The sequence below is a fragment of the Hordeum vulgare genome, chromosome 1H (assembly GCF_904849725.1).
Source record: "Hordeum vulgare subsp. vulgare chromosome 1H, MorexV3_pseudomolecules_assembly, whole genome shotgun sequence".
Classification (NCBI taxonomy): Eukaryota; Viridiplantae; Streptophyta; class Magnoliopsida; order Poales; family Poaceae; genus Hordeum; species Hordeum vulgare.
The window spans coordinates 251,132,606-251,149,583 of NC_058518.1; the positions used below are offsets into that span (position 1 = coordinate 251,132,606).

A 16,978-nucleotide genomic window follows, 5' to 3' on the forward strand; every position below is an offset into this window, starting at 1 on the left:
ATTTGTTTACCCACCATGTGCTATGTTAGAGAACCCTCTAATGAAAACTATGACCCCTGGGTCTACTTAAATATATTGCTACAAACTAAAATACATTGTTGCACTTTATTTACTTGTTATTTACTTTTGTTATTTTATATTATCTCTATCTATCAAAATTAATCCTTCCAAGTAACGAGTTTAAGGGGCTTAATGATATTTGTAAACTACGTTAAGTTTTCCGTAAAGAGGAATAGGTTATCGCAACTAAGGATAACTATTTTTCCCAGTTAAAACTAATGTTTATCAAACCAATAGAAATATCAACAACAACCCCGTCGTATTCAACGGCTGCACACAAATGTAAACAACTTGCACCCAATATGGGCAAAAGGATTGTCAATCTCCTTGATCTCGTTATTTGCAAGCAAGTGAGGTAATAAAATAAAACGACTGTCAACACAGGCGGACTTGCTCCTCTGTCAGGGCAGCTCCGCCACCGAGGGGGGGGGGGGGGGGGAGGCTCCAACGACACGCCACATTTTGGTTGTAGGGTTACGGTGGCCATCGCCTATCCTCATCTACTAGTGCAATTTGTAGTGTATGGTGATCATCACTATGAAGTCGTTCCATTTCTCCCGCAAAGTCTTGAATTCAAATTTTACCGTGTAGCATATTTCGTACAAAGGAACCTTTACACAACGATTTGTGCTGAAGTGTACAACAAGCTACAACAGTTGTGGTATATTTTGTACAGAACTCGGACTTTGGACCACTAATTGTTCCAGTATAAACCTATAACACCCATGGTTCCGTGAGCAGTTTGACAAGCTGGCAACGTCCCCAAAGATCATTCGTTCGCGCTCTGCATCAGCTCGAACCACTGCGCAGCAGAAAACAGCAGAGATCAATCCATCATCCATTTGTTAGCTAACGAGTGACATGAGCCAAAAATATGTGTTGCTCCATACCTGTCTGAGCAAATCAGCCAGTGTGCGAGGAAGCGCTTCGATGTTCTTCAGCATAACATAGTAAGGGAACGGAAATGAGTCCATATATTTTCCCAAGATTAGCTTGTCTCCTTCGTAGCGTGCTTCCTGGAAAAGAAAATGCCATCAGAATTTAAACTACCTAAGTTGGATGGCAGTGCAAAACCGTGTCTGTGTAAAGTATTGAAGTACACACCAGTGAATTCATAATGGATTCCTCATGACTATCTAGGAGCACATATGCAATCATTCTCCTTCTGTTTAGAACATTCCTGATACAGCGCCTCAAATTTTCCTGCTCCCATAAAGTGAACTTCAGCACTAAAACAACAAGTATTGTTTAATCCATAATAAGCAAATAAGGAAAGTGTTTATACCTTTTCATGGAACTTTCCATCAGATATTACAAGTATGAGTTGCTGAAGTGGATTTTGCCCTGATGGCGTGCGCGACCTTGCCACAGCAGCATCAAGCATTGTATTCAGATGCATCAAGAGATCCGCTACTGGTTGATCCTCAATTTTGTTGTCTTGCTCAAAGGAAAGACTAGAGATCATCTGCAGAGAGAGAGAGAGAGTGACGTTAATATTACTCTATTAGTTGACAGAAGCAAAAGAGATGCCCTACATTGACTCCAGCTTCGGCATTGAAGATCTGATCAAAATCATGCAAGACTTTAACATTCCCTCTTTTCCCGAAACTTGCAACTGCGAACTGTCCAACCTCAAGCTGCGACATGGCCCGACAAACTGTAACTAATGCTTCGATTGCAACTTTTCCACACTTGCCCTCGGACATGCTTCGTGAATCATCGACAGCAATAACCACCTGGTAATTTCGTTTATTGGGTTTAGTTCGTCGCAGCCATATCTTGTCCCTGCGAAACTGGCTTGCAATATATGGAATAACCTGACAAGATAAAATAATGTTTGTGTAAGTGCACATTCTTGAGAGGGACATCGAGAGAAAAGGAGGAGAGCATTTTACTATGACTGACAAGAGGCAAAGTACCTTTTTCATATTTATTCTCTTTCCAGTTCTGTAATCTCCTTGAAGCTTACTTGCAAGAGTTGGTTCCATGACAAGGCGCAATTGCTCAGCCAGTTCTTGAGACAATTTCATCGTTGCCAGTTCAAGATTTCTCCAGTCCATGATAGTCCTTTCCGTTTCTACATTAATTATGTCCAGATCCATCTGAGTAGACATCTCCCTGTCACTGGTTAGGGCATCCAGCTGAACCATCCTGTCATCTGTCAGATGCTGCTTGAATGAAACAACATCTCCAAAAGTGTCAATTATTTCATTTTGAACCAAATCCTCAATGGATGCATCAGTCTGAATATCTCTTCTCTCCAATCTGTTGGCACTTTCGGACTTGTTGGCGCGTGATTGTGAAGTTTGAAGATGGGGCATTTCAGACTTGTCATCCCCGGGTATCCTCTCATCGGGCTGTTCAATTTCGGCACGGGTTTCATCTTCTAACATAGGTTGCCTGACTTGAAGCTCATCATTGATTTGATCAGCTGTCGCGTCACCTAATGCTTGAGACGTGCTCTGCTCACCCTCAGGCACATAACGAAATTCAGTAGCACTCTCATCATCAATATGGTGTTCAGTTTCTGGTTGATGATCCTGGGTATCAGCTGAGACTCTTGCTCGTTCTTTCCAGTCCTCCAATGCGTCTCCAATGCTCCTGAAAGGATTTGTCTGCTTGATGTGTGACGGTGGAGCATCAGGCTGCAACTCTGGCTTGGAGTTGGACAAATTTCTTGAACCTTCACCAGAGTTGGGCATAGATATTTCCAGACTAGGCACTTCATTACTTGAAAAATCAACAGAAGGAGCAACTCCACTGCTCATGTCCATGCTGTTGGCCAAGTTTGCTTCAGATTCTCTGTTAGAGTCTGTTTCCAATTGGTTGGGTTGTATACCTTGTGAAGGATGTGCAAGTGACTCCATTTTGTCCAACTGTTGCTTCTCCATGTTGTTTGGCTCCACATTTCCATCTTCATCATGATCCCCTTCATTATCAACCACATTGTCACCAACATGTGTGGCATCGTCTTCCTCCATATCTTCTGACACGACTGCACTATCATCTTCTTGCTGCCCCTCTTCTGGGCCTATATCTTCGTTGTCAGGATCGTCAGCACCCATGTCATCGGTTTGTTCTGTGTCATCCATGTTGACATCCTCATCATCTTTGCCCAGTTCAGAGAGTTCAGGTCCTGTTCGATCATCATATGCATCAGCTTTGTTCATTACATCATCATTATTCTCATCAGCATCCTCACATGCACTTGGTTCATCATCCATATCATTATTCTTGCCTTGCTCGTTATCATCTGTCTCCACGGGATCTGTCTCCATGGGACCTTCGTCCTTAGCACGTAATTCCCTATCATTCTCATCTGCCCCCTTGGCCAATGAACCCGACTCATACTTCTCGTCAGACGTCTTAGAATCATCATCTTCGTTCTTGTCCCAGGATTTCTTGGCAACCATTTCACTGGCATCACCAGTGTCACCCATCTGATTCTCCAAGTTATCTTCATCCTCGCTGCCTGAGTCATTGCTTTCATTCTCAGAAACATCAGCTAATTCAGCAGCAAAATCTCCTTCCATTTCAATTGCTTGATCATCATCCTTAGGAGTTTGATCTGCCTTACACTGAGCATCCTACCAGGTATCAGCAGACAGATTAGCTTCACTAAAAAAAATTAAGATCAAAAGTTCAAAAATATTGTTCAAACACACTAACCATTTCATTGGTGCCCTCAAGTTGTGATATATCATCTATTTTAGAGCTTGCACTCTCTTGACCTTCCCCCTCACCCATGCCAGTTCCTGTTGCATCTTTCTGTCCATCTGAAGCATCTTCAGTTGTATCTTCGACGCAACCAAACCCTTCCGCACATAGATAAATAAAAAGATCCCCGAGTGCATGAGTCATTTCAGATGTCTGGAACCATTAGGGGAAAAAACCAATGAAAAGAAGGGAGGGGGATCATAACAACCAAAACAGGGTAAAAGGACAGGTACAAACTTCAGTATACTAAAAAACAAAGACAAGCTTACTCTTCTGTGAGCTTCCAAGAGTTCAGAAAGTATGCCTTCGGCTGATGACAGGATCACACCCAGCAAAACACGAAGATGCATTAACTGCGCCTCTATTATAGAACACATCTCAGGTTTGTAGTCTACCAGTTTCCTCTGTTGGGTAATAATACAGATCAGATGACAAAGCAAAAAAAAAATCACAGGTATTAAAGGTGAAGGAACATACACCAAGAAGACAAACAAAGGGTGAGGAACATACCACTAGAACAGAAAGATTTTCACCAGCGTCACAAACATGGTCCATTTGAAGATTCATGACATACGAATGCAAAATATCTTTCCAGGAAGTAATATTTCCCTCTAACAAGGGTTCTTTAGTTTCATCAATGGATCTCCCAAGACCAGTGAGCTGTCCTACAACACCGACAGCTAGTGCGAAAGTTTCCTTAAAAGCTTTTGTATATGAATCTTCAGGCTTTTGTTCATCAGAGAATAGTCCATGACTGTCTTTAAGTTCTCTAGAGAAACTCTCTGTTGCCATCTTCCCCTACACAACATTAACGCATGCTTAAGAACCAAACATCCATACAACACAAAAGAAATGCATCAAATAGTAACACACAAGAAATTCCTCAAGCATGATGTCAAACTGAAGAGATGGAAATTTTAAATATATCCATACTGAAGCAACATATGAGTCCGCCTACTGCAACATCAAAACAAAACATAAATTCTTCTTTTTCTGCTTTTTTTGGGTGGGTGGATGGGTGGGAGGGGGGGGGGGGGCTTTGGTAAAAAAATGTTGTGAAGTGCATAAAATAGGAAAACGTCTACCAGTCACCCGGCAAAACAGGGCAACTGAAAATGTTACATAACTCTCAGTAACATTTCTGCAGGACCTACAACTCTTAAGCATACCAGAGGAAAAAATAATAAGCATATCACCAGTACAGCAATCAAAACATCAAGCATACTTTGCATTGCACCTCTTAAGCATACTAGAGGAAAAAATACTCCCTCCTTTCTGGTTTATAGGGCTCAAATCTGAAATCTCATCAACCAAGGTGAATTGTGAGTGGATGAGACTAGTTTTAACTAGCCAATGAAATATTTCTCACATATTCAATTTCCGAGGCAATAAACGTAGCATCCTCTCTCTCATTGGACTTGCATGGTGCATGTAGAAAAAGATGCATGCATAGCCACTAATTTCCTTCCTCTTATCTCTATGTATTAAATATGGCATGAGACTCAAAACACTTCAACTCAATTAGACTCAAAATGAGCCTAATATAATGGAAATCTGAAAATTTTGAGATGAGCCCTATAAACCGGAAAGGAGGGAGTAATAAGCATATCACCAGTACAGCAATCAAAACATCAAGCATCCTTTGCATTATTTAGCATTAATCTAGGTAATTAACACGAACCTTGTCCAGTAACTCTTCGAAACGAGAGAGCAGAACTTTCTTCACAGATCTCAGTGAAACATCCTGGTGGCATAAAACCTGTGTATCCTCTCTAAATGTGTCGACAAGCTGGCAATTCGCAGCAACAAGTTGCTCCATCTCTATTGTAGCAAGAGGCATATTTTTGTGAGCACCAGCAAGGATACTGTTTGATCCAACTAAGAATTTGTCTAATAACTCCTGCAAAAAATAGAACAGAATTATCATGCTCATTCTGATATGTTCAGCTAAGTCATACTCCCTCCATTCCTAAATATAAGTCCTTTTAGAGATTTCACTACGGACAACATACGGAGCAAAATAAGTGAATCTACACTCTAAAGTATGTCTATATACATCCGTACGTAGTCCATAGTGAAATCTCTAAAAAGACATATACTCCCTCTGTTCCTAAATACTTGTTGTTGGGGAGAACTAGATTAGTTCTTCCCAACAACAAATATTATGGTACAGAAGGAGTATTTAGGACCAGAGGGAGTAGAACCCAAAGAATATTCGGCTCAAGTTATTGGATCAAAAAGGCACATGTCATCAACTTATTTGAAGCATGCATATAAAAACAGGGCATAAATTCTCAGATGACAACCAAAAGGAAACCCCCTATGGTTCCTGGTTTCAGCTAGCTCGTACACATAAGCTATACACGAGCTGTAAGTGTCAAGAAACAAACAATCTTACCTTGGATTCAGAAAATCTTGTAATAAACTTTTCCAAAAGAGTTGACATCGCGGCAACTTCTACTTCAAAGTTATCACAGGAGGCATGATGAGAACCTTTGAAGGTTTTGAGCAACAAGTTCGTGTCCGTGGCCATAGCTAGCATATTGTCAAAAAATTGCTACACAAAAAATGCAAAAGCACGAGTCAAATTAAATACATAGAATCCATACAAGTTCAAAGCTTGAAGTAGTGGAAATCCCGTACCTTTTGCTGCCACATGGAAATTAGCAGTACATTTTGGCAGGATGATAGAGATTCGCTCTTCCCTACAAAAGGATAAGTCATAAGTTTCGCTTACTTAAATATATAACAGGAGAAAGAGAAGGCACAGATCTAGAGGTACCTCCTGAACCTAATAATAAGATCATATGACGAAACTGGTTCAGCTGCTCAAATAGATCATAAGCAAGATGTCTCTGTTCACACAACGTAGTCAAAAGATGGTTCATAAAGGACGCAGCCTTATTAACCTGCAAAAGATGGCTCAAGCAGTCAAACCATAAACACGAATTTGATAATGTGTCCTCTATGGCATCAAAACAACAAAACGTAAAGGAACTAACCTCTTGCAAGTCTAGATCTTTGTTAAATTTCAAGGAAATTTGCTTAAGTTGTTGCACCGTTGCCAAACATCTGAAGTACTGCTGATTTGCAAGCTTCCAATTATTTGTGCCCAATATGGTAGAATGAATAGTGCTAACATCTTCGCATGCTTTTTGCGTGATCACTTGTTGGAGTAAATGTGTTGTATTGTATGACTGCTCCAAAAACAACGGGCTTGGTGCATCCAACTCATTTCCCCACTAGAACACATTAAGTTGTCGGTCAATTTGTAGACAAAAATACAAGGAATACTACCAACAAGACATCCTTACAATAAATTAATTTCTTTTCAATTTCACATCACAGCATTCAACAGCCAAACAAAATATCGTGTAAGTGGAAAATTAGTTTTTGCCATTAACAGTACCTCATGACTAATTGGCCTGTGCTTTGAGAGTCCACACTCCTCAAGTGTCTTGAACAAACTGGACAAAGCAGTTTTCTTCTGGTTCTTTTTACCATGCTTCAGTGTAGAACCAAAATCAGCCGCATTACAAATCCTCTCAAGTGCATACCAAAAGAATTTCAATCTGTCGTTGAGTTCAGTTTCATCTTGTTGGTGGTTCATATTGTGCACAACAGCGTACACAGATTCTGTCAACAAAAAGAACAATGGCTCACAATCACACACTAAAGGAAAATAAAGGGACAAAACACGTGGGAAAAGAACAAAGTTTCCAACGGGTGGGGTTATAACCTTTCACGTTGGAAACTGCAGCAGCACTATCGTTTGCATGCAATAATGTTCGCAATGACAGAGAAGCCTGGCTTTTCCACTTGTTGTACCACAAAAACCTGGAAGAAAGAGGGAAACCTAAGAATATGCAATGGTGCAGATTAAATAAATATATATGGTCCTTATGGGACAACCTTTCACTAAGTTTCTCCGTGTCAACAGGAAACTGTGATTCAGGTATCTCAGGATCAAGCCAACATGGAACTTTTCTTGCTGTAGCCTCCTCATTCAGTAGGGTAATAACAGGTTTCTTCAAAATATCCTATAAAAGAAGTAAACTGCCCAATAAATGTATTTTCCAAAATTGTTATTGAAGATAAGCATAAATATCAGAACAATGAGGCACTAAGCAATACACCCTCTATTCCTGTATGCAGGATGTATTAGGTTTTGTTGATAATACATGTTTATATGATACAAATCAAAATTACGTAGGTACTTCTGAAAATGTATCTAGTGATACCAATATAATGTCATATAAACTTTATAATAACAAAGTAATTCTTTTATGGAAAAAATAAAGTAATTCTTGGTGTGAAAACCTTGTCTACACAAAACCTAACATGCCCTACATACATAAAGAGAGGGAGTGATAGTTTAGAAACCCTATTATACATGATTGCTTCGATAATGGCAAGAAGATTTACGGAAGTGCTAATGACTTGCAGAAAAATGTTTCTGTTTTAATTACAACTAGAGAACATTCGAGAAGAAATTTCCAACTAAAAATGTACCGAAGTAATTCAATGACTGTTGTTCGATGGGCACAATAGGGTTGCAGAACAAGCCCTATTCGCAGTAACAGAACAAGCTAAGCTGCCCTAGCAAATTCATTCACATGAAAATAACCACAGTAAGCAATTAGTACATACATTGAACCGTTGCAGAAGCTTAAAAATTTTCTGCCTCGTCCTCTTGAAATTTTCAATCGAAGCAAGACTGTATGGATCTTGCTCCCATCGATAAAGCTTAACCTGATCTTTCAACTCCTTTTCAACTGATTCTTTACCGACCTCAATTTGCCGAAGAACACTGAGGAGCAAAAAAATACTATTATAATCAACCATTAAGAAATAAGCTAGGAATAACTTCGCGTGACAAGAACTTACAGTGACAAGAACTGCATGTAGTAACCAAACACGTTGTACAGAATGTTCTGGATTTTCTTCACTGGAGTACTGCCGAGAGATAGAGAAGATATTAATATGGTCAGGCCCATTTGCAGAATGAAGGGGCCAGTTTGAAAAATATCAGAGATGCAAAAACACGAAAAACCTAACAACTTCCATAAATAACATTAAATCAACTACACAGCAAACTGTAGACCTCACCTTAAATAAACACCCACACTAGAACCATCAGAAAATTCACCATGGAAGGCAAGGAGGAGATGCAATCGTGTCTTGAATTCTCCAAGATTTGATGTTTGGACGAACTCCTCTATGCTGCATTTTGGATCAAGCTAACATAAGAAAATATAGACAGAGACACGAACGGAGACCAACTGCAGAAGCACTGAAGCATACCTCTTGATTATAGACAAATCATCATTCGTTGAAATATCACAAGACTTTGAAAGCAATGCTCGCAGTGGAAACCAAAGCTGCACAGGTTCAACAATATATTATGTTGAGCAAAACTGAAACTATTAATAAACTATAATGATGCAAATTAAACACAAACTCACTTTTGCAGCATTAGTTTCATACTTTGCCTGGACCTCCTCAAGCAGGATAGGCCAACATTCTAACTCAAGCCTTTGCCATGAAGACAGAAGCATGAATATTGGTGGAAGATGATCTGTGGGGGAAAGAATTAGAGCAATTGAACAGCATAGCTTTGATTTACCAGAGGTTTGAGATGCTGGAAATGTTACAGCCGTAATACAAAACCAATTATACGATTTACAGTATACAATTTTACCACAAAGATTTTACAGCATGCGAAGGGGTAAGCACAAGTAAATAAGCAGTCCTACATTTTACAGTATACGATTTTACCACCTGAACACAAAGGTGGGAATCAGAAACTAGAAAACGTCTTGCTACTGAAGATTTAGCCTTTACCTTTAAGAAAGAACTTGGAGTCATTTTCCTGCAACGTTTGAGCTTTCCCAGCTAACAGTTGCAATCCAAGTAAGACCTGCAAAAATAAGGGGGCAGTAGACAAGGATAGCTTAGTATTTAGCAGCAAAATGGTATCATACAAGCAATTTATTGGGTACCAGACCTTAGAAAGTGGAGCACTCAGGGGCATTGCCAAAAGGGAAGCAATTATCTCCAATATTTTCAGTAGACCTGGATGATCAGGCCACTCCTCTAAAAAGGTCCTAACTTTCTCTTGAAGTGCAGTTAGTGGCTCAACCATTTTGAATAAAACAGGAGGATTCGGGTCCTGCAAATAAGCAAGTAAACTAAATAAGAAGGAACAACTGGGTATCAAAGGTATAACTTGCAAGACTCGATACCTTGTAAGCATTATAACTATTGCTGCCTAGAGAGGCTGCACAGGTTCGCTGATATTCCAGACAAACACGGAGTAAATGCTCAGGCATGAGTTTCTCATCTAGTGTGGAAGAAGTCAATTCTGGCAGGCCTGGAAAATAATATCAAAAATCAACAAAGTCCAGCATACACCACTGTCTGAAATAATAGACCATGTACATACCTTTCAATATTCTTGCACCAAAATCATACGAGTCTACAAAAGATTGAAGTTTCTGCTGATCACTAATTTGAAATCTTTCAGTCTGAAAAAAATTCACCAAGAAAAATATTAGTTAGCTATGAAAAAGTACAAATTTTTCAGTTTTAAGTTTCTGCGTTCATCTTATTTATTCTCTTGGCCTCCGATGTCAAGGAAATTACTATCTAAAGGAAGGTCAGATAGACAACACAAGGAACAAAGGTCAAGAAAATTATCATCGACTCCCGTTACCGTGAGCATCCATATAGGCATTCGAACTGATCATGAAAGTTAACAGAAGATGCATCTTCTTTCTCATGCTACTATTTACCTTTTCAATAAGATCAGGAGATCCAAACAATTGGTTATGTGTTAATATAATACATTTCAGAACAGACTCTGGAACAAGATCCCATTTGTCTTCAACAAAACCATCATCGTCGTCACTTCTCTCCTGAAGAAAACAAGAATGTTCAATAAAAATACAAAATGAAAATCCAAGGACTCGTAAGGAATACAGAACACTGAAATACCATAATTTTGAAAAACTCAAGCTCCAATTTTTCTTCATTATCTGGACCAGCATTGCCATCAGAGTCTATATCTGAAATTGAAGGCACATCTCCTTCAAAGATGTCCTGTATATCGATGATACGGGACCTGAACTTGTAATACTGAGAATCGTCATTTTCCCTAGCCTTCACACTAGATTTCATATCGATCCACATGCTTTTAAAATAGTCAAAGATCTTCTTCAAAGACTGGAAAGAGAAACCGGTAAGACATACATTATTTCAATTCAAGGTTTATTAACCATGACGATAGGAGTACATACCAGATAAGAAGTTTTATCCATGATAAGGGAATGAAAGATACGGTACGTTATCCGTACTAAAGAAACATGATGAAATGTTACTGGCATCTGCGAATGGGATCTCTGCAATCAGTACAGAAAACACTTAAAAACAGCTCCATTCTCCAAATTCTTATAATCTACAGAAGCATAAAATTGAATAGGATAAAAGACAGTTCAATTCACTAACCACTTCATCTGCAACTTCACCAACATTTAACTGACTTGACACACAAGACAGCTTCTCCAATATATCTACATCCTTGAACTCACTGTATTGAGTTTCCGATTGATCACCCATTGAATAATTTGTTAAATCTGGAACACCCACTACGGTCATTCCAGCAACATGTCCATTGGGAAACTGCATAAAAGTAAAAACTGCACCCTGCAGAACAGAAAATGATAACAGTACAGCCATCAGCATCATATATTCATCGAGTGTGTCCTATTAACATTAAACAAGGATATTATATTGCTTCACATCACAACATCTTCAAACAGATGTGAATTATTAATTGGTGAAGAACAAATTTGACTGTATGAAGTGCACTCTAGACATTATATTCTAAAAGATTGTCCATGGAAGAAACCTGCATATTTCAACTACAGCTGCGAACATATACATACCAGAACTTTTTTTATATCATCTTCTTTCACCTTCTTCAAATATTCTCTCTCGAGAGAACCAGATAGAGCAATTGCCAAGCCAAGTTTCATTTCGTATACAGCAACTTGCACTGGCTGGATCAAATCCAAATATTCCCCATACTCTTCTGTCAGCCTCTTAATAAAGTTTCTTGATGTTATCTGTCATAGAATGATTGCAAGACCAATCAATTTTAACTGCGCAGTTATGAGGAGTGGAAGAGAAGAATAAAAACAGTCTCATGGCTATAGCTAAGACATTAAAATCAGTCCCAACAAATCTCACCTGCCAATTGCAGATTCTGTTAACCTCCAATTGCCCAGCACCATTGCAGTTTAAATGACTTACCAGATCCTTGCAGTCAGACAACCGTCCCTCAAACTCACAGCATGCTGCAATCAAACTCTTATGTTTAGACTGTCGAGGTCGAAATACAACCTGCAAATAGTGTATGAGGATTAGTAAAAAATCTCGTCCATTCCGATTCATGCATGCGTAGATTACATCAATATGAAAAGTCGCATCCAATGCAAGATTGAATAATCATGTTTGAGGGCTTGGCATGCTTCATCTTGTGCAATAGCCAATCGATCCAAAAATTTAGAGATAAATTTCATATTAGCCAGCTATTCCAGCTTCTAGCATCACCAGTTCACTACCATGGCCAAGAAAGCATTGTAGCACCATATCACAGAAAAAACAATGTACATTATGCATGTTATCAATTAAGAAAAAGCACATGCAATGCAAGATTGAATAATCATGTTGAGGGCTTGCCATGCTTCATCTTGTGCAATAGCCAAGCGACCCAAACATTTAGAGATAAATTTCATATTAGCCAGCTATTCCAGCTTGTAGCATCACCAATTCACTACCATGGACAAGGAAGCACCGTAGCACCATATCACAGAGAAAACAATGTACATTATGCAAGTAAATTTTGGAGATAGGACATTCATCTACTACCTCCGTTCCTAAATAAAAATCTTTTTAGAGATTGCACTACGGACTACATACGGAGCAAAATGAGTGAATATACACTAAAAATATATATATATATATATATATATGCATCCGTATGTAGTCCATAGTGGAATCTCTAAAAATACTTATATTTAGGAACGGAGGGAGCAGCTGTGAAACATGAACGTTTGCAATAGTGCATCCAATTCCTGACTAGGAAAGAATTAATAAGTGAAAGAAAAACACTGGCAGCATGGTAGAATCAACAAGATAGCACAGGATTAAAAAAAACATGAAACATCTAGAACTTAGGATTGAACTGCAAGCACTGGGTGCTATGCGATTATAAGAACAGAACCTTTGACCGGAGATTCTTCTCTTCAGTTTTCAGCTCTTGCATTAACTTATGATCATGACAATCTCCTGCTAAGTTAGAGCCCGCAAATTCTTCACATTCATGACGAACCTATTAGAGAAAAGGTGTCATAAATTTACTTGACTTTTTCTTGAGTACAGGAAATGCCTTATGAACACCCTCTAGGTATATGATTTTATAAACAATCAAACTACAGTTTCAGCACTAACAATATAGCAATGACCTTATATAAATGACTGATACAACATAGAAAGCTGGATTATATGAGCTCACAATACTTGCATTGCACCATACTGTATAGCACAAAACAGCTTACAGAAGCTATGTGCCATAAACAAGAGATTTTTACCTTTCCCTTGAGATCTAGGAGTGAAATTTTCTCCAGAATCTGAGAATGCATAAAAGCAGATAGAAACGCAGGATCTGGATTGTATGAGCTCAACAATAGCTGGAAACGCAACATCCCAATATATACCCAGGCAGCCCCAAGATGCAATAAAGAGTCTGCAAGCCCCAAAAGATAATTAAAAAGTAAGTGCACAGCATCTGCTAAAATGAATAATCAGAAACACAAATAGAGCAGAATTCAAAATATTGTAGCCAGCCCTTCACGTTGAGACAGCCTGTTGCGAATAACATGTATGAAGGGTTTGTAAATAAACTGTAATGGGTGGTGCTGTGCCTAACTGTTCTCCGTAGTCACTCTTTATCCTGTGCTAAACAGGATACTATCTCAACAACTCATCAGGCCAAAAGTAGCACATAATTGAGCTATCCAACGCAAATCCATATATATTCCATTAAAAAGGCAAATACATATATCATACCAGCAAGTTTAGACACGGTTGAGGCTGAACCGGTAAACTTACGTACATCACAAATCATTCATTCTAGTTCTAGAGATCCAAAAAGAACATACCACGCGAGTACGATGAGTATAACTCCAGAAGCAAGGACCCTATGAGTTTATTTGACCCTGAGAATGAAGCAAGTACTCCATGACTAGATGAAGATAACAGTGCACAAGCAGCACGGAGGCATTCATCCTGTGATAAAGACATGTCAAGAAAAATGCAAGGCCAGAAAATTGTTTCAAGAAAAACAAAAACTCAGCAATCAAGGGTACCATCTACTCCCTCTGTTCCTAAATAACTGTAGTTGGGGAGAACTAGTTCTCCCCAACTACAATTATTTAGGAACGGAGGGAGTACTATGATTATTAGTGACAATAGAAGACGCCACATAAGAAGAAATTACAAAGACCATAATATGATAAAGTTCAATAATTACCCTGTAATGTTGTGGTCGATTATGTTCACATTACTCAGCATCTAAGAACTAAACCTACAATCATACTAACTTGTGTTGCTTTGAACGCACACAGGCATCGGCATGAAAGGATTTGTTGTTTGCCATTTACATGACTGTAGATTTTAGCACCATGGACAGAAGTGTGAAGTGACAATCCTTCAGCTTTTTACTTACTTTGCCCTTATTAACTACCCATCTTTCAATCCCCAGTACCAATAAGCATTTAATAGGCACGTCTGGTGAAAACCTTGTCATTGGAAAACACATCGAAAAGTATTTGCAACAAAAGCTTCCAGTGATGACATATATTTGGACTGAGATAATATTTGTTAGATCTCTATGCTAAAATATGACCCGCGGTTCAGGTTTCAAGCATGAAAGCTAATCACAGTAAAAAAAACAAGTGTGTAAAGGAATTCAAGGTCACCATTATAATTGATTATGAAGTGGTGTGCCCACAAATTTTCCAAACAGAAAGTTATAAATTTCAACAGCGGCTTAAAATCTAAACCATAAAATGTCCCAAATAAACGCAGGGCATTGAAAATGCACTTCTGCATGTCAGCTAAAATGGCGGCTATGATTATTAGAATTAAAAGAATGTAAATAAAGTACATGTAACTCGCAAGTAATGTGATACACGATATTTTAAACAACATCAGGGATGATACACGAACCTCCAGATGATGTTCCGATTGTTGAAACAGGATGTGCTCTAACTGGCTGTACTCTTCTGGCTTGAAATGCTTCTTATGGGCAAACATGATCTGCAACAGATTGTCAGGACAGAAAACTAAAAGGGGTGGTTACAAACCAAACAGAGATAGGTAGAACATTACCTGTTTGAAGAGGGAATCAGCAGCAGAATAGAGACCACCAACTAAGTTTCCAGCATATGAGACACCTTCCCAGAGACTTTTAGATGACATTCTAAGCATTAAACTGTTCTTCTGATAATCCATCACACATAAATCACTGCGGCTGCATAAACAGACAAACAATAAGAATATTGTCGTCCTGTAGAGCATGTACAATTGGGGTGTTGTCAGCCTTCTCTTATGCTTCTAGCAGGAAGGACAAGGAAGGAGCTGACATACATAATAGTACTGATGGCGTCCATTTTTGTCAGGTGTGCTAGATCAGAGGTTTCATCGTGTGAAGAAGGAAACGGGGCCTGAAAATGAATCAAATCGTGAGGAAAGAATCATGGTTGTCTTAAAATACTTAAGGAACTGTATGTAAAATCTAAGAGAAAAACCTTTGGACTTCCAGAGCAATAAGTCCACAGAGACGTGTGATAGTTGTACCATATTTCAAGAAGCGAGCTAGCAAATTTTGCATCGACTGCACAGCATTTAAGTGTCAACTTCAAGTTACAACTCAAAAAACCGACACATAACTGATAGGAGTTGCACCCAAACTAGAGATAATGATTTTTACCATTCTCAAAGGTGTCCCAGGCATGATGAATCAACAAAACGATCTTATGCTGGGTAAACTCCAAAGGAGATCTTGACGATAACTCCAATGAGTAGTCAATAGCATATGTAAGCAGGGCTTCTGACCTTGCTATACTCTGTGTAGCAAAAGAAAAATTTGAATAATATTACAAATGTCTCTAACCCCTACTGATACTGCATGGAAATTATTCAGTTGTCATGGGAAAAATAGACGACAAAGATATGGGTTCAAGAGCAACAAATTGTATGATCAATCAATGGAGGGGACAAAATCATCCAAAAGTTAAGAGAGAGGGAGAGAGACCTGACGAATTTCAGAAGAATCTATTTGTATCCACTTGGATAGGCATTGAAGTAAAGCAGTGTCCAAGTTCAAGCTCTTCAGATTGAGCAAAGGAAGACTCGCTAACCAACCATTGAAACCACAAGTGTTACACAAGATATCGGATGAGACTGAGCAACAGACTTTAACTTCAGCATTGGAGGTCTTCAACAATAATCCTAGGTTATTCCTCTCATACTCAACCTTTCGAACAAGACTCTACATCAAGAAAATGTAGTAAGACAAAGAGTTCAGTATAGAGCAGTCTTAGGAAAATTGCAGGTAACTAAAAAACCTTATGAATTTCATCCAACTGGGCCAGAACTGTTGACTCCTCTTCCTCAGGTTTAGATACAGCACGAAAAGCTATAGAAACACCTTTACACAAAAACAATAGAATCATAAAGGGAACTCCCCATTAATGGGTCAGAATGTTTCAAACTGGTAATATTACTAAGCAAATGAAGTGAAAATACATATTGAGAAAGCAACTAGACCTTCCTCAGTTAAATAAAATTGTGTTTCACCTACATCTAAAGATCAAACCACAACTAACATAACAGAAAAAGAAGATAAAGTATATTGCTGAACATGAAAAAAACGGGGAGAACTCTTTATAATAAGTGTAGCTCTTCCTACAAGTCCTTATAATACCCTAGAAAAAGTATTAGCATCAAGGAGATCTCTTGGAATAATAACAGAAGTACCTTCCAATGCAAGGCATCTAAGATCCTGATTGGCTGACAACATGGCATTAATTAATTGTTGCTTATCTGCAAGCAACAAAATGTAATTAAATTTGGA

At 38.7% G+C, this 16,978-nt stretch overlaps 1 protein-coding gene across 1 annotated transcript in view; it reads right to left on the reverse strand.

Annotated features, from left to right (window-relative positions):
* Positions 1 to 611: 611 nt before the first annotated feature.
* Positions 612 to 16,978, reverse strand: part of LOC123430085 (midasin) — a 34,005-nt gene continuing 17,638 nt past the window's right edge. The window contains exons 24-66 of the mRNA XM_045114000.1: positions 16,882 to 16,947; positions 16,470 to 16,552; positions 16,157 to 16,393; positions 15,833 to 15,968; positions 15,651 to 15,736; positions 15,490 to 15,566; positions 15,232 to 15,373; positions 15,070 to 15,159; positions 14,001 to 14,127; positions 13,431 to 13,585; positions 13,064 to 13,171; positions 12,028 to 12,180; positions 11,724 to 11,903; positions 11,284 to 11,481; positions 11,076 to 11,177; positions 10,774 to 11,001; positions 10,572 to 10,694; positions 10,223 to 10,304; positions 10,023 to 10,150; positions 9,785 to 9,949; positions 9,622 to 9,697; positions 9,243 to 9,355; positions 9,082 to 9,158; positions 8,887 to 9,000; positions 8,665 to 8,733; positions 8,428 to 8,587; positions 7,690 to 7,817; positions 7,517 to 7,614; positions 7,187 to 7,413; positions 6,780 to 7,019; positions 6,560 to 6,686; positions 6,421 to 6,482; positions 6,176 to 6,334; positions 5,459 to 5,677; positions 4,288 to 4,575; positions 4,047 to 4,181; positions 3,730 to 3,930; positions 1,980 to 3,647; positions 1,596 to 1,877; positions 1,346 to 1,525; positions 1,165 to 1,263; positions 951 to 1,076; positions 612 to 862 (exon numbers count right to left, since the gene is read on the reverse strand). Of these exons, the coding sequence (XP_044969935.1) occupies positions 830 to 862; positions 951 to 1,076; positions 1,165 to 1,263; positions 1,346 to 1,525; positions 1,596 to 1,877; positions 1,980 to 3,647; positions 3,730 to 3,930; positions 4,047 to 4,181; positions 4,288 to 4,575; positions 5,459 to 5,677; positions 6,176 to 6,334; positions 6,421 to 6,482; positions 6,560 to 6,686; positions 6,780 to 7,019; positions 7,187 to 7,413; positions 7,517 to 7,614; positions 7,690 to 7,817; positions 8,428 to 8,587; positions 8,665 to 8,733; positions 8,887 to 9,000; positions 9,082 to 9,158; positions 9,243 to 9,355; positions 9,622 to 9,697; positions 9,785 to 9,949; positions 10,023 to 10,150; positions 10,223 to 10,304; positions 10,572 to 10,694; positions 10,774 to 11,001; positions 11,076 to 11,177; positions 11,284 to 11,481; positions 11,724 to 11,903; positions 12,028 to 12,180; positions 13,064 to 13,171; positions 13,431 to 13,585; positions 14,001 to 14,127; positions 15,070 to 15,159; positions 15,232 to 15,373; positions 15,490 to 15,566; positions 15,651 to 15,736; positions 15,833 to 15,968; positions 16,157 to 16,393; positions 16,470 to 16,552; positions 16,882 to 16,947 (7,547 nt within the window). The 3' untranslated portion in view covers positions 612 to 829. The remainder of the gene's footprint in view (positions 863 to 950; positions 1,077 to 1,164; positions 1,264 to 1,345; positions 1,526 to 1,595; positions 1,878 to 1,979; positions 3,648 to 3,729; positions 3,931 to 4,046; positions 4,182 to 4,287; positions 4,576 to 5,458; positions 5,678 to 6,175; positions 6,335 to 6,420; positions 6,483 to 6,559; positions 6,687 to 6,779; positions 7,020 to 7,186; positions 7,414 to 7,516; positions 7,615 to 7,689; positions 7,818 to 8,427; positions 8,588 to 8,664; positions 8,734 to 8,886; positions 9,001 to 9,081; positions 9,159 to 9,242; positions 9,356 to 9,621; positions 9,698 to 9,784; positions 9,950 to 10,022; positions 10,151 to 10,222; positions 10,305 to 10,571; positions 10,695 to 10,773; positions 11,002 to 11,075; positions 11,178 to 11,283; positions 11,482 to 11,723; positions 11,904 to 12,027; positions 12,181 to 13,063; positions 13,172 to 13,430; positions 13,586 to 14,000; positions 14,128 to 15,069; positions 15,160 to 15,231; positions 15,374 to 15,489; positions 15,567 to 15,650; positions 15,737 to 15,832; positions 15,969 to 16,156; positions 16,394 to 16,469; positions 16,553 to 16,881; positions 16,948 to 16,978) is intronic.